The sequence below is a fragment of the Rhinoderma darwinii genome, chromosome 1 (assembly GCF_050947455.1).
Source record: "Rhinoderma darwinii isolate aRhiDar2 chromosome 1, aRhiDar2.hap1, whole genome shotgun sequence".
NCBI classification, from domain to species: Eukaryota; Metazoa; Chordata; class Amphibia; order Anura; family Rhinodermatidae; genus Rhinoderma; species Rhinoderma darwinii.
In genome coordinates this window covers 648,792,805-648,817,420 of record NC_134687.1, presented here as the reverse complement: position 1 = coordinate 648,817,420, position 24,616 = coordinate 648,792,805, and the positions used below count along the sequence as shown (strand labels likewise).

The 24,616-nt window shown below is 39.4% G+C and overlaps 2 protein-coding genes across 2 annotated transcripts in view; one reads left to right on the top strand and one right to left on the bottom strand.

Annotated features, from left to right (window-relative positions):
- Positions 1–23,583, top strand: part of LOC142659738 (uncharacterized) — a 76,462-nt gene extending 52,879 nt beyond the window's left edge. Inside the window, exon 9 of the mRNA XM_075836205.1 lies at positions 21,952–23,583. Within this exon, the coding sequence (XP_075692320.1) occupies positions 21,952–23,246 (1,295 nt within the window). The 3' untranslated portion in view covers positions 23,247–23,583. The remainder of the gene's footprint in view (positions 1–21,951) is intronic.
- Positions 1–24,616, bottom strand: part of LOC142655905 (uncharacterized) — a 523,874-nt gene that overhangs the window by 361,710 nt on the left and 137,548 nt on the right. The gene's annotated exons all lie outside the window — the stretch shown is intronic.

Genomic DNA, 24,616 nt, shown 5'->3' with positions numbered 1-24,616 from the left:
AGTTTCGCTTCGGATTTTCTTTATCTGTATTTTGCTGGGCCTATATTTATTCCCCTTTCTCTCTGCTCTCAACACAGAGTAGAAACAAAGCAATCTATTTTATTTTGATATTTTTCCCATATTCTCATTCATTCCTTCATATTCTGATAATCCCATCCTGGGTCACCCCATAGTCCAAAAATGCAATCTTTAACTGCCTGTATGTTCAAAAGACCCTTTCCTAGTCCAGGTATGTGGGAATTGTTTTAACCCGTTAGTGACCGGCCCATAGTGTTTTCACGTCGGTCACTAACGGGCCTTATTCCGATGCCATAGACTTTTTACGTCGCGGCATCGGAATGAGTAAACCGAGCAGGGAGCTGTCAAATCTCCCTGCTCACTCTGCCGGGTGAGATCGATATTAGTATCGATCTCACCCGTTTAACCCCTCAGATGCGGTGCTCAATCGCGAGCACCGCATCTGAGTGGTTTTGGAGAGAGGGAGGGAGCTCCCTCTCATCCCACCGACACCCGGCGATAAGATCGCCGAGTGTCTGTGTCTTCCATGGCAGCCGGGGGTCTAATAAAGGCCCCCAGGTCTGCCTGGAGCGAATGCCTGCTAGATCATGCCGGAGGCATGACCTAGCAGATGCCTGTCCGTTTTAAACGGACAGGAATTATACACTGCAATACAGAAGTATTGCAGTGTATTATAATAGTGATCGCAGAATCGCATATTAAAGTCCCCTAGTGGGACTAGAAAAAAAGTTTAATAAAGTTAATAAAAGAAAAATGTGAAAAAAAAAAAGAAAAACCCACTTTTTCCCCTTACAGACTGCTTTAGTATTAAAAAACCAAAATAAAGTTAAAAAAAGTTACACATATTTGGTATCGCCACGTCCGTAACGACCCCGACTATAAAGCTATTACATTACTTAACCCGCACAGTGAACGCCGGAAAAAAATGTAATAAAAAAAGTTGGAAAAATTGCTGTTTTCTGTGAATCCTGACTTTAAAAAAATGTGATTAAAAAGTGATCAAAAAGTTGCATCTACTCCAAAATGGTACCAATAAAAACTACAAGTCGTCCCGCAAAAAAAAGCCCTCATACAACTGCATAGGCGAAAATATAAAAACGTTACGGCTCTTCAAATATGGAGACACAAAACCAAATCATTTTGAAAAAAAGCGTTTTTACTGTGTAAAAGTAGTAAAACATACAAAAACTATACAAATTTTGGTATTGTTGCAATCGTAACAACCCGCTGAATAAAGTTATTGTGTTATTTATAGCACACGGTAAATGGCGTAGATTTAGGACGCAAAAAAGAGTGGCGAAATTTCAGATTTTTTTCTATTCCCCCCCCCAAAAAAAGTTAATAAAAGTTAATCAATAAATAATATGTACCTCAAAATGGTGCTATTAAAAAATCCAACTCGTCCCGCAAAAAACAAGACCTTATACAGCTATGTCGACGCAAAAATAAAAAAGTTATAGCTCTTGGAATGCGACGATGGAAAAACTTAAAAAATGGGTTGGTCATTAAAGGGGTTGTCCCAAGTTGATAAATGGAGCTATAAAGCTCCCCCATGTAAAAATAAGAAGAATTCTAATTACCTGTCCGTCGTCCAGCGATGTAGTTTTCTGGATATCCTTGATTGCAGTTGCGGTCGGTCCCTCTTTGTATCCTGCTCGTTGCCTAGGTTCCTGGCCACCGCTATTTACCTTTAGCGATGGCCGCGCATGCGTAATGACATCTTCTGCGTCCTGAGCAGAGGATGTCATTTACTCGTGAACGCGCATCTCGGCGCATGCGCAGGAGATGCAGTGGAAGGCACCCGTCGCGAGAAGTCTGCGCTCTGCTAAAGGTAAGTGTGTGTGTGTCTGTGTTTGTGTATATATGGGTGTGTTTGTGTATATGTGTGTGTGTGTGTGTGTGTTTATGTGTGAGTGTATATATGGGTGTATTTGTGTGTATTTGTATATGTTTGTGTATATTTTTGTGTGTGTGTATATGGGTGTGTTTGTGTACATATGTTTGTGTGTATATGTGTGTGTGTTTTTTTTGTGTGTTTATGTGTGTGTTTGTGTATATGGGTGTGTTTGTGTATATATGGGTGTGTTTGTGTATATGTTTGTGTGTATTTGTGCATGTGTGTTTGTGTATATGGGTGTGTTTGTGTATATATGGGTGTGTTTGTGTATATGTTTGTGTGTATTTGTGCATGTGTGTTTGTGTATATATGGGTGTGTTTGTGTACGTGTGTTTGTGTACATATGTTTGTGTGTATATGTGTATATGTTTGTGTGTATATGTGTGTTTGTTTTTTTGGTGTGTGTGTGTGTGTTTGTGTATATATGGGTGTGTTTGTGTATATGTGTGTGTGTGTGTTTGTGTATATATGGGTTTGTTTGTGTATATATGGGTGTTTGTGTATATATGGGTGTGTGTGTGTGTTTGTGCATATGTGTATATGTTTGTGTGTATATGTTTGTGTATTTTTGTATATGTATAGTTGTGTGTTTGTGTATATGTGTGTTTGTGTATATATGGGTGTGTTTGTGTACATGTGTTTGTGTATAGGTTTGTGTGTATATGTGTGTTTTTTGGCGTGTGTGTTTGTGTATATATGGGTGTGTTTGTGCATGTGTATATGTTTGTTTGTATGTTTGTGTGTTTGTGTATATATGGGTATGTTTGTGTATATGTTTGTGTGTGTGTGTGTTTTTGTATATGTGTGGGTATGTGTTTGTGTATATATGGGTGTGTTTGTGTACATATGTTTGTGTGTATGTGTGTGTGTGTTTATGTGGGTGTGTTTGTGTATATGTGTGTGTTTGTGTATATATGGGTGTGTTTGTGTATATGTTTGTGTACATGTGTGTGTGTGTTTGTATATGTGTGTTTATATGGGTGTGTTTGTGCATATGTGTATATGTTTGTGTATTTTTGTATATGTGTGTTTGTGTATATATGGGTGTGTTTGTGTACATGTGTTTGTGTATAGGTTTCTGTGTATATGTGTGTTTTTTGGAGTTTGTGTATATATGGGTGTGTTTGTGCATGTGTATATGTTTGTGTGTTTGTGTACATGTGTGTTTGTGTATATATGGGTGTTTATGTACATGTGTTTGTGTATGTTTGTGTATATATGTTTGTGTAATATATGGGTGTGTGTGTGTGTGTGTGTGTGTGTGGGTGAGTATAAGTATCGGTATTGTTCACATTGATAACTTTTTTTTAATGATGTTGCAGATTTTGATGTACCAATTGGACTACATCCTCGATTCGTTGGACTACTGCGTAGATCTACGTTTTTTGAAAATTTTAATAAAATGGTTAACGAGGGTTTTGTTGGGGATTTCTTATTTCAATAAAAAAAAATTGTCTTTGTGTTTTTTTTTTCAAACTTTATTAGTGCCTAGATAATGGTAGTTGGCTGATTGACAGCGTCCATTATTAAGGTGGTACTTAGTGTTAGCCGGTACAGAGGCTAGCACTAACCACCCATTATTACCCCGGTACCCACCACCACCAGGGGTGCCGGGAAGAGCTTGGTACGAACCAGTACCCGACCATCTGTTGTGATGGTCGGGTACTGGGGCGGCCGTAGGCTGGTATTATGAGGCTGGGAAGGGCCAAAAACAGTGGACCTTCCCACCCTTGTAATGCTAGGCTGCTGCTGCTGTGTTGTATCGGGCTGGTTATAAAAATGTGGGGGACCCCCACGTCGTTTTTTTTTTTAAATCTAACAATAGACGTTGGGTCCCCCACATTTTTAATAACCAGCCATATACAAGGCCGCAGCAGCCTGGCATTACACGGGTGGGAGGGGCCACTGGTTTAGTACATTCCCAGGCTAATAACACTGTTGTTTGTGGCTGGTTATGATAAATTGGGTGGAACCCCATGTCTTTTTAATAAAAATAATAAATAAATAATAAAAAAAAATGACGTGGGGTCCCCCCCATTTTTATAACCAGCCAGATACAACACAGCAGCAGCAGCCTAGCATTACAAGGGTGGGAAGGTCCACTGTTTTTGGCCCTTCCCAGCCTCATAGCACCAGCCTGCGGCCGCCCCAGAGCCCGACCATCACAACAGATGGTCGGGTACTGGATCGTACCCAGCTCTTCCCGGCACCCCTGGTGGTGGTGGGTACCGGGGTAATAATGGCGTTTAGTGTTAGCCTCTGTACCGGCTAACACTAAGCCTCCCCTTAGTAATGGACCTTGTCACTCAGACAGCGGCCATTACTAAAGTGATAGTAATAAAACTTGAAAAGAAAAGACAAAGATATAGATAAAATATTTTATTGAAATAAAGCACCCCCAACACAACCCTCATTAACCATTTTATTGATGAAAAAACGTCATCTAAGTAGTCCTCGAAACCGACGTAGTCCAAACACCAAACCTGTAAAAAATCAAAAATATAAAAAAAAATGAAATATAACATGTCGTAGGCTTAGTTTCACTTTCATGTGTGATACTGACTGTTATACCATGTATAGAAGCCTGCGGCAAAGTTGGCTTAGATACAGGGTGCCAGCAGACAGTATCATACATGGCCATACAGACATTTATACAAACAAACATACATACATACATGCAAACATACATGCACATATACACATACAAACATGACAACATACATACAAGCAATCAGACATACAAGCAATCAGACATACAAGCAATCAGACATACAAGCAAACATACATACAAGCAAACATACATGCAAACATACATACATGCAAACATACATACAAGCAAACATACATACAAGCAAACATACATACATGCAAACATACATACAAGCAAACATACATGCAAACATACATACATGCAAACATACATAAATGCAAACATACATACATGCACATATACACATACAAACATGACAACATACATACAAGAAAACATGCAAACATACATACATGCAAACATACATGCAAACATGCATACATACATGCAAACATACATACATGCACATATACACATACATGCACATATACACATACAAACATGACAACATACATACAAGAAAACATACATACAAGCATACATATATACATGCAAACATACATAAATGCATACATGCAAACATACATACATGAAAACATACATACATGCAAACACATACATGCAAACATACATGCACATATACACATACATGCACATATACACATACAAACATGACAACATACATACAATAAAATACAAACATACATACAAACATACATACATGCAAACATACATGCACATATACACATACAAACATGACAACATACATACAAGCAAACATACATACATACATACAAGCAAACATACATACATGCAAGCATGCATGCATACATACATTAAAACATACATACATGCAAACATAAATGTACACATGCATGCACATATACACATACAAACATGACAACATACAAACATACATACAGCAAACAGACATACATGCAAACATACATGCAAACATACATACATGCAAATATACATACTTGCATTCAGCCATACATACAAACATGTACATCTATACATACATGCAAACATACATAAATGAAAACTTACATACATGCAAACATATATTCACATACAAACATGACAACATACATACATACATACATGAACTAATGAAGAAGAAAAAAGGAGACACGGCGCCACATAGTGCAATAAAGCGAGGGAGTACAATGAGCAATCTAGTGCAAGAAAATTGCTCACCTTGGGTAGTGGATACCGTTAGGTATCACAAAAGCCAGAAGCTGCTGCCATGTCCATGCACATGCAAAACGGTTTTGCTGTCAAAGTGAGTACATATAATACAGGAAAAAGGGACCACCGGCGCTCCTATAAGGGATGTCGAGGCAAGAGATGATGAATAATTGTTTATTGGAAGAGAAGGGGCTACGCGTTTCGACGCCGGACCGGCGTCTTCATCAGGCCAATACCGTCTTCATCAAGGTATTGGCCTGATGAAGACGCCGGTCCGGCGTCGAAACGCGTAGCCCCTTCCTCTTCCAATAAACAATTATTCATCATCTCTTGCCTCGACATCCCTTATTGCAGCGCCGGTGGTCCCTTTTTCCTGTATTATATATACATACATGAAAACATACATACAAACATACATGCAAACATACCTACATGAAAACATACATACATGAAAACACATACATGAAAACATAATCACATACAAACATGACAACATACATACAAGAAAACATACATACATACAAACATACATACATGAAAACATACATACATGAAAACATATATACACATACAAACATGACAACATACATGAAAACATACATACATGCAAAAATACATACATGCAAACATACATACATACATACATACATGCAAATATACATACTTGCATTCAACCATACATACAAGCATGTACATATATACATACATGCAAACATACATACATGAAAACTTACATACATGCAAACATACATGCACATATACACATACAAACATGACAACATACATACATACATGCAAACATACATACATACATGCAAACATACATACATACATGAAAACATACATGCACATATACACATACAAACATGACAACATACATACATGCAAACATACATGCACATATACACATACATGACAACATACATACAAAAATAAACTCACCTAAGATGTTCCCACGAAGAGCTGAACGGTCCCGTCACTTTTCTTCTCCCATTCACAATAACAGAGCGGTGGGCGCAGATGACGTAATCACGTGGGCCTGATATGATTACGTCATCTGCGCCACAACGCATTGTTACTATGAATGCGAGCGGCGCCAAGAAGAAGGAAGATGACAAGTGACGGGACCGTTCAGAGAGCCGTTAGAACGTCTTAGGTGAGTTTATTTTTTTAAATATATTTTTAGTTGTTCGCCGGGTGCTGATGCAGCACTGATGCGGCGGGTACAAAAATGTAGTGACAGGGTGGGGGAGGGAAAAGTGGCTTGCCGAAACGCGGTGAATGTAGTGTAGTGTAGGGTTGATGACATTCACGGTAAGTTTGTCTCAATCGGGCTTACCATGCCCGCTTGAGACGAACATTCTCCCGATGTTGCTAGAACTACAGTATCTAGCAACATCGGGAGCGCGCACTGCGGAGCGGCTTGATTAACATCAAGCCGCTCACGCCCTTTTTAGAAAAGATAACCAGCACTTGCTGAGTTATCAAGTGTAAAAAAAAGGTACTTAGGAAATTAATTTTAATTTTTTTTTAACAGCAAATGTTTTAAAATTCATTTCCTGCTTAGAATGTGTAAAAAAATAAATTTGAGTCAACTTGGGACAACTCCTTTAATGTCTAAAATAGGCCGGTCATTAAGGGGTTAATTGTTCAGTCCACCCACCAAGATTATCACAGAAAGGTTTACAATAATAATCTCCCTATTTCTCCACAATTATCTGTCTGGGAGTCTGATTACTTGCAGCTTCTGCGCGCTTTATCTTCAGCGGCTGTTATACACGGCTGTCAATGTCGTCCGTCGCATTAAAGTGGTTGACAGAGGGAGGGAGCACCCTTTGTAACCCCCGGGCCCCCCTGCTACGGCAACCAGGAAGTCGTTACTAGGCTTCCTGGTTGCCAAGGTACAGTAGCCTATTAGGTCTTGCCCGAGGCAGGACCTAATATGCTAACTGTCAAATGAAGAATGACAGTTACGATGCACTGCACTACATAAGTAGTGCAGTGCATCGTACCGGGGATCAGAAGACCAGATCTTCAAGTCCCCAAGTCAGTGTAAAAGAAAAAGTAAAAAATTTAAAAAAAAAATGTGAAAGAAAAATAAATAAAAGATAATAAATAATAAAAACAACACTTGCCCTGTTTCCCTGATCAACTCCTTTATTATTAGAAAAAATATGAAAAAAAACTATACATAATAGGTATTGCCGCGTTTTACGGCACGGTGGACACCGTAAAATGTTTTAATAAAAAACAATAACAGCATTTTTTTTTTTGGTCATCTTGTCTCAAAAAAAATGTCATAAAAAGTGATCAAAAAGTTGCAAGTAACGCAAAATGGTACAAATAGAAACTACAGTTTTTCACGCATAAAACAAGCTGTCCCGCAGCGATATAAACGAAAAAATAAAAAAGTTATGGCTGTCCGAAAATGGCGACACTGAAACATGATTTTTTTAGAAAAGAGTATTTTTACTGTGGGATCGTAGTGTAACGTAAAAAAAGGATATTAATTTGGTGTCGCTGTAAACGAATCGCCCCGCAGAATAAAGTTAACATGTTGTTTATACTGCACGGTGAACACGTGAAGCATGCTGGAATGGCTGTTTTTTGGTTCCTCATCTCCCAAAAAATGGAATAAATAGTGATAAAAAAATCGCATGTACCCCAAAATGGAACCAATAAAAATTACAGCTCGTTCCACAAAAAACGCGCCCTCACACAGCTCCGTCAATGGAAAAATCACACGTTATGACTCTCAAAATGCAATAATGCAAAATGATTCTAAATGACGGCCCAGACTCATTTTTAGGTCCAGTAGAATTTCATTAAATACCCCACATTGTAATTTGCTGGACCCCACAGGTGGACCCTGTAGATGCAGCGGTGATGAGGAAACTTTAGGGCCTTGTGCGGCTTATAGGGCTAGTGAAGAAGTCAAATATAAGGCAACACTGGAGCGCAGATATTTTGTATAATACCCAATAAACCCGGCCTGTGTATAAAGGATTGGTTCAAAGCGTACCACACCAATCCATGGATTATTCATTCTCCCCATTATTACATCATCCTATTCTGACCTGATGCACTCCGCCCAGCTTACATATACCTTGATGCACTCCGCCCAGCTTACATATACCCTGATGTACTCCGCACAGCTTACATATACCCGGATGTACTCCGCACAGCTTACATATGCCCAGATGTACTCCTCACAGTTTACATATAGCCTGATGTACCCGCACATATTACATATACCCTGATGTACTCCTCACAGTTTACATATATCCTGATGTACTCCGCACAGCTTACATATACCCTGATGTACTCCACACAGCTTTCATATACCGTGATGTACTCTTCACAGCTTACATATAGCCTGATGTACCCGCACATATTACATATGCCCTGATGTACTCCACAGTTTACATATATCCTGATGTACTACGCACAGCTTACATATATCCTGATGTACTCCACCCAGTTTACATATAACCTGATGTACTCCGCCCAGATTACATATACCCTGATGTACTTTGCCCAGCTCACATATGCCCCCACATTATAAGCTGAAATATCACTAATACACCAAGCAAAATCTGCGCTTCAAAAACCAAATGGTGGTCCAACTGACTGAGCCTGACAGTGTGCCCAAACGGCAATTTATGACCACATGTGGGGTATTCTGGAGAACCCGCTTAACAATTTATGGGATGTGTGTCTACGGTGGTACAAGCTGGGCACAACACATTGGGCACTGAAATTACATATCTGTGGAAAACAGCAATTTTCAATCTGCAACATCTATTGTTTACTCATTTTTGCAAAACACTTGTGCGGTCAAAATGCTCACTACACCCCTAGATAAATTCTTTGAGGGATCTAGTTTCCAAAATGGGGTAATTTTTCAGGGGGTACCACTGTACTGATACTATAGCTCAATGCAACATGGTGTCAAAAAACGAATCTTATAAAATCTCCACTCCAAATACTAAATGGCGCTCCTTCCCTTTAGAGCCTTGCTGTGTGTCCAAATAGCAGTTTATGACCACGTGTGGGGTATTTCCCTACTCAGAAGAAGTTGCTTTACAAATGTTACGGTGCTTTTTCTCCTTTATTTGTTGAGAAAATAAAAAAAAATTAACTAATGCTGCGTGTTATTGGAAAATAATGTAATTTTTCATTTTCACTGCCCATTTCTAATAAAATATATGAGACACCTGTGGGGTCAAAATGCTCACTACACCCCTAGATTAATTCCTCAATGGGTGTAGTTTGCCAAATGGAGTCACTATTGGGTAGTTTCCACTGTACTGGTACCTAAGGGGCTTTGCAAAAGCGACATGGCGCAGAAAAACCAATCCAGCAAAATCTGCTCTCCAAAAGCCAAATGGCGCTCCTTCCCTTCTGAGCCCGGACGTGTATTCATACAGTACTTTATTACCACATATGGGGTATTTCCGTACTCTGGAGAAGTTGCTTTACAAATGTTACGGTGATTTTTTTCCTTTATTTGATGAGAAAATGAAACATTTTTACCTAAAGCTACGTCTTAGTGGAAAAAAATGAAATTTTTCATGTTTACTGCCCAATTATAATGAAATCTATGAAACACCTGGGGGGTCAAAATGCTCACTACACCCCTAGATAAATTCCTCAAAGGGTATAGTTTCTCAAATGGAGTCACTTTTGTGGGGTTTCCTTTGTTTCGGCACCACAAGACCTCTTCTAACCTGACATGGTGCCTGAAATATAATTTAAGAAAAGGAAGGCCCAAAAATCCTCTAGGTACTCCTTTGCTTCTGGGGCCGGTGTTTCAGTCCAGTAGTGCACTAGGGCCACATGTGGGATATTTCTAAAAACGTCAGAATCACGGCAATAAACATTTAGTTGTGTTTCTCTGGTAAAAACCTTCAGTATTACAGGAAAAATGCTTAAAATTGAATTTCTGCAAAAAATCTGCTTTTAATTCCTGTGAAACGCATAAAGGGTTAAGAAACTTTCTAAATGCTGTTTTGAGTACTTTAAGGGGTGCAGTTTTTAAAATGGGGTGATTTTTGGGGGTTCCTAATATATAAGGCCCTCAAAGCCACTTCAGAACTGAACTGGTCCCTAAAAAAATAGGCTTTTGAAATTTTCTTGAAAATTTGAGAAATTGCTTCTAAACTTATAAGCCTTGTAACGTCCTAAAAAAAATAAAAGGATGTTCAAAAAATGATGCCAATCTAAAGTAGACATATGGGAAATGTTAGCTAGTAACTATTTTGTGTGGTATAACTAGCTGTCTTACAAGCAGATACATTTGAATTTAGAAAATGCTATTTTTTTGCACATTTTCTCTAAATTTTGGTGTTTTTCACACAAATATTGAGTAACTCCATTTGGGAAACTACACCCCTAGAGGAATTCAACTAGGGGTGTAGTTTCCCAAATGGAGTTACTTTTGGGGGGTTTCCACTGTACTGGTACTGTCAGGTCCGTATTTCACACTGAATAACCACCTCTGTAAATTGAAAGCTGAAGGCATGCCTGGAGAGAAGTACACCACACAGAGTAATGTTTGGTACAGCTTCCCTCTCCCATTCAGGAGGAAGACTGAAAACTTTTTATTCAGAACAAAGAAACACAGAAAGAGACACATGCCTCCTCCCCAGAGATGTGGGAGTGCCCAAGCCCCCACCAGTTTCTCAGACTCACTCTTCTTGCATTCCAGGGGGCGGTGTCTTCCATAGGTGTGTCCAACATGAACAAAGAACTTGTTATACATATCAGTATATTACACAAAGAACTGAAATGTATATACATATGTGTGAGGATAATATTTTTCAAACAATATACATAGTAATGATCCCTGACAGTCCCCCCTAAAAATATTATTACTCTATCCCTGAGTCTTGCCTAGCAACCTACCACTGACCACTCGAACCAGGCGGGTAGGGGTTTTGGATTTCTTCACCAGCTTGAGACGAGCTACTCCTGATGAGTAACCCCCCTATGTACCTGGACTTCCAAGGTGTCGGAGTGGTCCTAACTTTCCCTATTCTCCTCTGGATACAGGATGGTTGTCTTGATATAATCTACAAACCGCTGCTGGTTGTAATATATATAATTAATCCAGTCTACATTTTATTAATGGTAATAATTGTTGCACTGTCACTTACTGTCCTAATGGGACTTTACCCCTGCAGATATGACAGGTCATGGGCAGCACAGTGACCTTCACCTCACACCTCCACATAAAACTCCTCAGATTGTAATTTGCAGCACCGTGGCATATTTACACACATTATAATTATAAACCTCAGACATTATAAACAATAGGGTCTCAACTAATAATCATAATGCTATCACCCTCAGGTTTCGGGTCCCATCAGTTCATTGCCAGTCCTGTACACCATCATCTTCTTCTCCTGTCTTCTGCTCTTCACTGACTGTCACCCTCAGGGTAACCCACACAATTGTGGAGTCAGACTACGTTGGTGTCCAGTGGGGGAGTTATTATTACCCCCTCCTAGTCACTTACTTATCAAAACACTTGACTCTGCTGACGGATTCACTCAGGTCTTTGGTCTTTACTTTGATCTTTGCTGATGTCATCAGGACTTGGTTTGGTCCTTCTCATCTGTCCGACACCGTCTCCTTTAGTTTACGTCATCAGGCTGTACATAGCACTTCATGCTGTGAGCCTGGGGTGAGATCCCACGTATGCGGATTAGTAGAGTTGTATTGTGACTATCACGAACCCTCCGCATCTGTACTCTTCCTCTGGTAAGTTACTTGTCTGGGCGGCCGCTTAGAATTGTGACACTGCCGTCAGTTCATGATAAACGCGTTGTAGTGGCTCAGGCTGCGCCTGCCGCATCTCTGATAATTCATCATATTAAAAGTCTCTTAGTTCATATTTACTGGCACTTGCTGGGGACCCCCAACTCTTGTCAATTGTTAAAATAAATACTAATCTGGTGATAACATCATCCGCATACACTATAAACGTTGTTCTAAGTACATACAATAATGTCAGGCCCTTAAACGACATCAAACACCTTTATATATATGTATATATATATATATATATATATATATATATATATAAAAGGAAAAACTTCTCTGTTACAATGGACAGTGCACCTAGAAGATGTGTAATTATTGGGTACTTCATTTGCACTTGGTGATACTCTTTCAGCAGGATTTGTACCTTGATCTCAGCTGATTGCCTAGAACATCTCCACCTCACAGAAACATACACAGATTCCACATGTTTATTTGACAAGTGTCTCATACCAATTTTTCTTACTCTAATCTGGTTTGTTCTACCTGGGAAGGCCTCTCAAGGTCGGTTCTCTTCATGGGAGGCGGGTATGATAAGGTTGGCACCGGTCTGCCAGGACTGTTCTGTAGGCAAATCAAACAGCTCTAACAGAATTTAGCAGCAACAGCTGTAAAGCCTGGGGCATACCAATTAGATCTTACCAAATCAATCCTTGCAGTCTTGGGGCATATGTGAGGTCATACACCATCAATGCAAGTGCCATCAAGAGTGCCTTGGGTGTTACCGGTTTACCTTCCTTTATCCGTCCACATTCTGTCAGAATCTGGTTCTCACGCCTTCCGCTCCCAGTTGGACTCTTCCTGTGGAGAACAAGCTTTTGATAGCCTAATCAGTAATTGATCTTAATCAGATAATTAACTTGAAGAAAAACATTAACAATGACAGATTTATGTTAAACGTTCACACTGGTCAGTAACTAAAACTGATACCTACAAACTGATTCCTCTTTTCTTTATATTTATATCTGTACATACACATATATACACTGCACAGAATTCTCTGCTCTAAAATTTCCCTTTCACAACAAAAATAAACAAATAAAAATGTTTTCGAATGGGAATATTCCGCTTCTGTACCTTTTATCTGACGCATGACTCTAAGGGTATGTTCACACGGCCTATTTACGGACGTAATTCGGGCGTTTTTGCCCCGAATTACGTCTGAAAATAGCGCCTCAATAGCGCTGACAAACATCTGCCCATTGAAAGCAATGGGCAGACGTTTGTCTGTTCACACGAGGCGTATATTTACGCGCCGCTGTCAAATGACGGCGCGTAAATAGACGCCCGCGTAGAAGAAGTGACCTGTCACTTCTTTGGCCGTAATTGGAGCCGCTATTCATTGACTCCAATGAATAGCAGCGCTAATTACGGCCGTAATTGACGCGGCGTTCAAGCGCCTGCACATGCCGGTACGGCTGAAATTACGGGGATGTTTTCAGGCTGAAACATCCCCGTAATTTCAGCCGTTACGGACCCCCGCCGTGTGAACATACCCTAATAGTCCAATGCTAAGGCTGGTCTAGAACTTTACATAAAACTTAACTTCAGTATTTAATATTCCCACAACACTTCTTAAATACAGTTATTAAACAAACTAACTTTGGGACAACATCTGGAGAACTGCTGACATCTTATCATTGTACAAACATCAGGTCAATACTTGGGATAACATTGTTCCCCCCGTCACTTACACACAACATCTGCAGTGGGGAAGATACAGGCCGGGCTTCAGGCCCCCCTGAGAACAGGTCTACACACACGAGCACATTGTCATACACTTCTACCTCGGGTAGTTGTATGTTCTGCAGTCGCTGGGACTGGTAATCTGGCCGGGCTGCACTTTTCACAGGTACCTTTGCTGTTTTACCTATGTCATGCAGTGAGCACATCATGCCGGCTGCTACAAACCTAGTGGTGGCATTATTGTATCCAGGGACAAGCCAATTTACTGACACCTGGCTGCACATACCCTTGTTGTCAGGTCTGTCTTCTCTCGCTCTCTCAATTGGCTTACCCGATGATCCAATAAAGTTCCTACTACCAATGGGCCCATAATTGTGGGCAATGCCAAAAGCGTACCTAGAGTCAGTGTAAATGTCGGCCGTCTTACCTTTCGCCAGGTTACAGCCTCAGCAAGCACCTCCAGCTCCGCTCCTTGAGATGAACAAGAAGGTGAGAGTGGTTTCTGGATGATTTACCTGGTGCCTCGTATCCTGTCTTGTACATATTGTATAATAAAATCTCTTTATTACAAATTTACATTAAAAAGTTCATGTCAAACATAGATAGAGCATCTCAAAGGGGTGGCGTCTTCATCCTCTAAAATAAAAACAAATGTTATACACTTCTCCACACTCATCTGATAATCCAGACTACTTTGAGAATCTCACTTTTATCCGGTTCTGCAAATACTTGATTAATACAAAAGCAAATAAAAATAAAACATTCCTAAAAACTTTACATCAAATTAACAATGACCAGACAATTTTTTATTTATTTATTTTTTTGTTTTGCCTTCTCCCCATCTAAATCTGTAAAGACCCATCTGTGAGTGACGTCACCTCTGCCTCCTGTGTAACTTTGCTGGAGGGGGATGGTCTCTTACACAATACCTCATATTGGGTGGAGACTACAGCACAGCTTACCCAGTGCCATATTTACTGTTCTGGAAAGATCTGGAACCATCTACACAGAAAAACCTCAACATTTAGGTTACTCTCATACACATTTAATCTGGATTACTCATTGGGGTCTCATACACATTTTTAGATCTCCTGAAACCAAATTAATTAACTCAAAACAAACCAAAATTGTACCTGATCAGTCCCTTCACCATTCCCCCCTTTGTGGACTCTGCGAAAGTAATGTAGCAGAGTTCAAAACTACATCTCAACATAACAAAGTCTGGCACTCTATCTGTGCGGCACTAGTTTAACCCCCTGTAATGTACAACAGCCTGAAACAAAAATTACTTTTTCCTGGCGAAAATACATTTGATCTTTACAATGACATAACTCATGTGTGAAATAAAAAACAAAACAATTGTAGTTAGTTATTCAATAAAACAGAAAATATTATCTCTGATAACATTAATTACTGCAAACCAATAAACTGTATATAAAAATAGGGAACGGTGGGGGCACATACATTTTCAAAACCCCACAGTATCTGTAGTTTAATACATCTGAATTAACATCAAAACACATGAAATCTGATCACATCATAACACATAAATATCGTAACTTTTATAAACAACAGCGCATGCGCAAAGAGAAGAAATTTATTTAGGTTTGTAGACATTACTGATATATATATATCTCTCAGCAGTGCATATTGAAATCCCTTTGTCTCATCAGCCCTGCAGACTGCACCCAGTCAGCCCCCCCTTCTCCTCCCAAACACAGCATACTACACTACAGGAGGGAGTGGGGTCACACACTCATTTCTCACAGCATCTAGTCTCACAATCTTAACACTTTCAATGCCGGCAAAACAACATACGTATCTGCAATCATTCATCACACCATTGTATAGGAATTATCTACGTTCAAAACATCAACCACATAATCTGTAACAGTGTACAATCTGTCGGCCACCATCTCTATATTATGATGACGTGTTGCTTCATCAGTGAACAGCGTCCTGAACACTAGCATGGAACCTAAAAAATAGAAGACAATACAAATGACAAAATTAACAAGGCGATTATTTCATACTGATTTGGTTGGGCCGGGCGTGGCACATCAGGGGTGGGTGGTGGGGGGCAGCCTCTCCCATTGGAAACACATTGCACAGGTGTGATTGGGGGGGTTTCCCACCCACAATGAGGACACACTCAACATGAGGTACGGAAGCCATTACTGGGCGTCGGCTGGTCCTGTGTTTTCTAATACATATAACATACAATACCTTTCTTATTCCTAACATCCATTCACTTTACCAAATCATGAATAGGATCGGGTGATCCTGATGATTTGAATATGGACCGTAAACCATCCATTCTAACAGTCTATATTATACACGTAACTTATATAACAATTTTCGGTCTACAACTCTCTGGTCTGGCCACTATATTACCTACAATTTAATACACGACTTAACAGTTTTTTTGTGTTTTTTTCAGTTTATACACCCCGCATATGCCTTATCACACGACTTATCAGTGTTTTTTTTTTTTTTTTTCAGTTTATACACCCCGCATGCGCCTTATCACACGACTTATCAGTTTTTTTTTTTGTTTTTTTTCAGTTTATACACCCCGCATGCGCCTTATCGCATGACTTATCAGTGTTTTTGCATTGCACCCCGCGTGCACCTGTCTCACGTCTTATCACACGTCTTATCAGTGCATTGCACCCCGCATGCCCGTGTCTCACGTCTTATCACACATGTACTTATGCCCGCGTGCCTATCCACGACTTATCACACATGTACTTATGCCCGCGTGCCCCTGTATAAGACAGGTTATAATACTATCCACGACTTATCACACATATATATTGTGTCCACGTATTTTCTATCTAGTCCCTAATTACCCAGAGGATGGTTAGTCGGGCGCGACTAAGGTCTCACAGGTTTTTGACCTCACAGCGGAAAATATCACCTCTGTCGCCTGAGATAATCCAGGAAATCAACAAAAGGGTTCTACAGATCGCCACAAGACTGTCCACTAACACAGATAAGACGAAGATTTATAAAATCAATTCGCTTACCGTGTTATTGCGGAGGTGATCAAATTCCTTCAGTGGGCAACTTTGAGTTATCTGTTTCACCCTGTGATTGTCGATTGTCCGGATTTTGATATTTCCTCAAGTGAGTTCCCATCTGGGTTGCCAAATGTCAGGTCCGTATTTCACACCGAATAACCACCTCTGTAAATTGAAAGCTGAAGGCATGCCTGGAGAGAAGTACACCACACAGAGTAATGTTTGGTACAGCTTCCCTCTCCCATTCAGGAGGAAGACTGAAAACTTTTTATTCAGAACAAAGAAACACAGAAAGAGACACATGCCTCCTCCCCAGAGATGTGGGAGTGCCCAAGCCCCCACCAGTTGCTCAGACTCACTCTTCTTGCATTCCAGGGGGCGGTGTCTTCCATAGGTGTGTCCAACATGAACAAAGAACTTGTTATATATATCAGTATATTACACATAGAACTGAAATGTATATACATATGTGTGAGGATAATATTTTTCAAACAATATACATAGTAATGATCCCTGACAGTACCTTAGGAGCTTTACAAATGCGACATGGTGCCGAGAAATCAAACCAGCAAAATCTGTACTTCAAAAGCTAAATGGCGTGCCTTCCCCAAACAGTCGTTTATGACCACATGTTTGGTATTTCCGTACTCTGGAGAAGTTGCTTTACAAATGTTCGGGTGCTTTTCCTCATTTATTTGTTGAAAAAAATAAAAATTTTGAGGTAAAGCTACATCTTATTGGAAAATAATGTCATTTTTCATTTTCACTGCCCAATTCTAATGAAATCTATGAAACACCTGTGGGGTCAAAATGCTCACTACACCCCTAGATAAATTCCTCAAAGGGTATAGTTTCTCAAATGGAGTCACTTTTGTGGGGTTTCCTTTGTTTCGGCACCACAAGACCTCTTCTAACCTGACATGGTGCCTGAAATATAATTTAAGAAAAGGAAGGCCCAAAAATCCTCTAGGTACTCCTTTGCTTCTGAGGCCGGTGTTTCAGTCCAGTAGTGCACTAGGGCCACATGTGGGATATTTCTAAAAACTTCAGAATCACGGCAATAAACATTTAGTTGTGTTTCTCTGGTAAAAACCTTCAGTATTACAGGAAAAATGCTTAAAATTGAATTTCTGAAAAAAATCTGCTTTTAATTCCTGTGAAACGCATAAAGGGTTAAGAAACTTTCTAAATGCTGTTTTGAGTACTTTAAGGGGTGCAGTTTTTAAAATGGGGTGATTTTTGGGGGTTCCTAATATATAAGGCCCTCAAAGCCACTTCAGAACTGAACTGGTCCCTAAACAAATAGGCTTTTGAAATTTTCTTGAAAATTTGAGAAATTGCTTCTAAACTTATAAGCCTTGTAACGTCCTAAAAAAAATAAAAGGATGTTCAAAAAATGATGCCAATCTAAAGTAGACATATGGGAAATGTTAGCTAGTAACTATTTTGTGTGGTATAACTAGCTGTCTTACAAGCAGATACATTTGAATTTAGAAAATGCTATTTTTTTGCACATTTTCTCTAAATTTTGGTGTTTTTCACACAAATATTGAATATATCGACCAAATTTGATCACTAACTTAAAGTACAATATGTCACGAGAAAACAGTCTCAGAATCGCTTGGATAGGTAAAAGAATTCCAGAGTTATTACCACATAAAGTGACACATGTCAGATTTAAAAAATGAGGCTGTGTCATAAGGTCCAAAAGTGGCTTCGTCCTGAAGGGATTAAATGGACACTAACTTTTCAAACACCTTATGCTACCCTAATAGTATACCTGATATTTATCAACTTTGTAATTTACTTACCTATTAAAATTTAGCTGTTTTATCCATACAAATTTTCTTAGTGACACTAGGTGAGAGACACATAGATGCTGTTGCTTATAGAAGATCGTAGGAGAGGATAGGGGGAGCAGGAGCACAAAGACACAGATGCTGTTGCCTATAGAAGTTCTGAAGAGTGGAGAGGGAGCAGGGGTAGAGAGAGGAGACATAGGTTGCTGGTAAGAGTTATATGTCACCGGAGTGCTGGATTTTCTACTGCACTTCTACTTACTGCTGTATGATATGCTCCATGCTGCTGCAGCTTCTAAGGGTGTGCTACAGAGAGATAGACCAGGCTGGTTCTTTGCTCTGTGTGCGCAGTGTATTGAAGACATGATAGCAGTTAGGCTCCACCCAATAGCTTATGGAAAACGGAGAATTGAGAGAGAGAGAGCCTGCAGAGGGAAAACTGCTACTAGAATGCCATATACAAATCATATAATGGCCAGAAATAGTATTGTTCTTCCTGTACACACATATGACAGATTATTCAGAAAAGTCGTCTACAGTTTTTTTTTAGATGCTTTACGGGTCTTTAAAAAGTTTTTAAAGTGGGTTTAAAGATATTGGGGGTGTTTTTATATTGGATTAAAGAAAACAGATCCATGATTATTAGGAAGCAACTATTTTAACCAGTTACTAACCCATAAGTAAAGCAATTATTATCTTACCTTTCCTGGGTCCAGAGCTGGAGCCGCAATGTCAGTGAGCTGGGCCCTACATCTAAGAATATTTTATGTGATAAAGTCTGTAGAGACAATGCATCCAATTCTATCCAGCAGTGTAGCTATATGGGCCTTAGTCTTATTCAGTGAAGGAAATAAGTATTTGATCCCTTGCTGATTTTGTAAGTTTGCCCACTGTCAAAGACATGAACAGTCTAAAATTTTTAGGCTAGGTTAATTTTACCAGTGAGAGATAGATTATATTTTTAAAAAAAAACAGAAAATCACATAGTCAAAATTTTATATATTTATTTGCATTTTGCACAGAGAAATAAGTATTTGATCCCCTACCAACCATTAAGAGTTCAGCCTCCTCCAGACCAGTTCCACGCTCCAAATCAACTTGGTGCCTGCATTAAAGACAGCTGTCTTAAATGGTCACCTGTATAAAAGACTCCTGTCCACAGACTCAATTAATCAGTTGGACTCTAACCTCTACAACATGGGCAAGACCAAAGAGCTTTCTAAGGATGTCAGGGACAAGATCATAGACCTGCACAAGGCTGGAATGGGCTACAAAACCATAAGTAAGACGCTGGGTGAGAAGGAGACAACTGTTGGTGCAATAGTAAGAAAATGGAAGACATACAAAATGACTGTCAATCGACATCGATCTGGGGCTCCATACAAAATCTCACCTTGTGGGGTATCCTTGATCCTGAGGAAGGTGAGAGTTTTGCCGAAAACTACACGGGGGGAACTTGTTAATGATCTCAAGGCAGCTGGGACCACAGTCACCAAGAAAACCATTGGTAACACATTACGCCGTAATGGATTAAAATCCTGCAGTGCCTGCAAGGTCCCCCTGCTCAAGAAGGCACATGTACAGGCCCGTCTGAAGTTTGCAAATGAACATCTGGATGATTCTGAGAGTGATTGGGAGAAGGTGCTGTGGTCAGATGAGACTAAAATTGAGCTCTTTGGCATTAACTCAACTCGCCGTGTTTGGAGGAAGAGAAATGCTGCCTATGACCCAAAGAACACCGTCCCCACTGTCAAGCATGGAGGTGGAAACATTATGTTTTGGGGGTGTTTCTCTGCTAAGGGCACAGGACTACTTCACTGCATCAATGGGAGAATGGATGGAGCCATGTACCGTCAAATCCTGAGTGACAACATCCTTCCCTCCACCAGGACATTAAAAATGGCTCATGGCTGGGTCTTCCAGCACGACAATGACCCGAAACATACAGCCAAGGCAACAAAGGAGTGGCTCAAAAAGAAGCACATTAAGGTCATGGAGTGGCCTAGCCAGTCTCCAGACCTTAATCCCATCGAAAACTTATGGAGGGAGCTGAAGATCCGAGTTGACAAGCGACAGCCTCGAAATCTTAATGATTTACAGATGATCTGCAAAGAGGAGTGGGCCAAAATTCCATCTAACATGTGTGCAAACCTCATCATCAACTACAAAAAACGTCTGACTGCTGTGCTTGCCAACAAGGGTTTTGCCACCAAGTATTAAGTCTTGTTTGCCAAAGGGATCAAATACTTATTTCTCTGTGAACAATGCAAGTAAATATATATAATTTTGACAATGTGATTTTCTGTTTTTTTTTTATATAATCTATCTCTCACTAGTAAAATTAACCTAGCCTAAAAATTCTAGACTGTTCATGTCTTTGACAATGGGCAAACTTACAAAATCAGCAAGGGATCAAATACTTATTTCCTTCACTGTAGATATGCTATCTCTGATATGTATGCAAAAATATTATTTATTTTTTTTGCTGGGTGGGTAAAAATATGTCTCGGGGCTTATGACCCTGTACTTTTAAGACCCTAGAAACGCACCTGATTGAAGGGCCAAATGTGTTGGTGTTGCCAGGGAAGGTTCTGCTTCTCAAGAAAAAACTTTTTTAAGCAAGTCAAGCTTTATGTAATAAAAGTGGAGGGCTGGGTATAGACCAGAATCCTGGAATTTGTCATCAATATATTTTAAAGTGTTATACAAATAATTATAAGGCCGACCTAACACTATAGTTTTTGACCTGAAGCTAGGTGTGGACTCAAAATGCATGGCTTAAACTTCTCCTTCCAGCTTAATCCCCTTCTAACGTTGGCTCAAAACACTGCATGTATGTTTCCAGCCTAATATGAATGTTATAAAATTGACAACTTTTCTGTTTTGAAACAAAATAAAAAAATAAATTTTTAATCCTAACAGAGAATTCAAGTAAGAACTGTGATAATGTAGAAGATGAAGACATCATGCAGCAGTATTCCAAAGAAAACTTCATTATTCTTAAAGTACATCCAGGACTTCACAATACAGATCTATCATATAATTCCTCTAATCATGAGGAACCTACCGCTGACCAATCACAGATTGTTACCACAAGTACAGCTCAGAAAAGGGGTAAGAGGTTTCAATGTGGTGAACAGTTCACAAAAATATGTCGTCTTTTTACAAACCGAAGAATTCACACAGGGGAGAAGGCGTATTCATGTTCAGAATGTGGAAAATGTTTTTCGACAAACTCGCATCTTGTTAGACATGAAATAATTCACACAGGAGAGAAACCATATTCATGTTCAGAATGTGGGAAATGTTTTACAGATAAATCAAATCTTGTTAAACATAAGAGAATTCACACAGGAGAGAAACCATATTCATGTTTAGACTGTGGGAAATGTTTTATAGATAAATCAAGTCTTGTTAAACATGTGAGAAGTCACACAGGAGAGAAGCCATATTCATGCTCAGAATGTGGGAAATGTTTTATAGATAAATCGGGACTTGCTAAACATGTGAGAAGTCACACAGGAGAGAAGCCATATTCATGTTCAGAATGTGGGAAATGTTTTACAGAAAAATCAAGTTTTGCTAGACATGAGATAATTCACACAGGAGAGAAATCATGTTCATGTTCAGAATGTGGGAAATGTTTTACAGATAAATCAAGTCTTGCTAAACATAAGAGAATTCACACAGGAGAGAAGCCATATTCATGTTTAGAATGTGGGAAACGTTTCATCACTAAACCTAAACTTAGGATTCATCAGAGATGTCACACAGGCGAGAAGCCGTATTCATGTTCAGAATGTGGGAAATGTTTCATTACTAAACCTAAACTCAGGATTCATCAGAGAATTCACACAGGAGAGAAAAAATATTCATGTTCAGAATGTGGGAAATGTTTTACAGATAAATCAAATCTTGTTAAACATGTGAGAAGTCACACAGGAGAGAAGCCATATTCATGTTCAGAATGTGGGAAATGTTTTACAGATAAATCAAGTCTTGTTAAACATCTGAGAAGTCACACAGGAGAGAAGCCATATTCGTGTTCAGAATGTGGGAAATGTTTTACAGAGAAATCAAGTCTTGTTAGACATGAGATAATTCACACAGGAGAGAAACCGTATTCATGTTCAGAATGTGGGAAATGTTTTACAGATAAATCAAGTCTTGTTAAACATGAGAGAAGTCACACAGGAGATAGACATAATCTTGTTTAGAATGTGGGAAATGTTTTACAGATAAATCAAGTCTTGTTAAACATGAGAGAAGTCACACAGGAGATAGACATAATCTTGTTTAGAATGTGGGAAATGTTTTACAGATAAATCAAGTCTTGTTAAACATAAGAATTCACACAGGAGAGAAGCTGTATTCATGTTCAGAATGTGGGAAATGTTTTACTACTAAAGGCAAAATAATAAGAGAGTGGCCACCAATCACACAATAAATATGTGAGAGATAGACCACATTGGTGTACACCAACTAGGTAAGTATATTTGAATAGAGGAAGGGAGGAGAAGAAAAGTATGTGGTCTTATAATATATAACTTTTATTAGATTAATTAAAATAAACAAATAATGCTAAACGTTCCAATTAGTTCAACTGGATATTTGTGAGTGACCCCTAAACTCACACTCTCCTATGGGCCAAAAGGACAATGTAACGTACATGTCACTAAAATCTGTGAACCAAGGTATGAACTAGAAAAAGTTTGTGAGTACTGTGCTAATATTCGCCTGGTAGGCAACACTGTGTGAATGGAGTCTGGACCATGCAATCACCCGCAGAGGCGCTCCACCAAGGTTAACAGAGGCAGTGCAGGGGGTGCGCCGTCCGGAGCTGCAACCTGGCAGAAGCGAGAGAATCTCGCTATGTTCCAGACAATGCGATCTCCCGTAGCGTCGCTCCACTAAGGTCAGCAGTGAGGGGGATGCCCTCCGGAGCTGCATGCTGGCAGAAGCGAGAATAAGGAATAAGTCACTAGAATAGTTGTGACCAAATTGTGAAGTGCTTGTTGAACATAAGAAAGGAAAAAAGTTGAAACCAATCGATGAGGACATAATATTTCCTTAATTTCATATTTAGAGAAAACAACAAAAACCAAAATTCTCATTGAACCCAAATAGATTGACTATGTTCAAATTAAAAACCCACTCACTCTCTTTTTTTAAGAGTGCCAAATCCAAACCTATTCTAGTGACTTATTCCTTCTATCAATAGGGACCAACTATGTTTGCCTTTGATTCTAAGAATAAAACCCATCTGATCAATAACGCATTTTTAAGATGGGTTATTGATAAGTGCTCATTATATGTATAAAATAAAATATTATTGTTTGATCCTTGACCTAAGCATGGTACTCTACATGAGATACATTTATCTAATTTGCTCACTACTCTGACATGAGCTAGACATCATTCTGTGTTTTAGACCTCTTGATTGGCCATCTAGGATGTCAATCAATCCTGCCTCTATTTATTGGGCAGTGTAATGGTGGTCTCCCATCCCTAGAAGAAGCCAGAATGCTGGTGAAACGTACGTCGGGTGCTTAGTACTTTTTAATATTCTAATGTGCAACAATAGGGC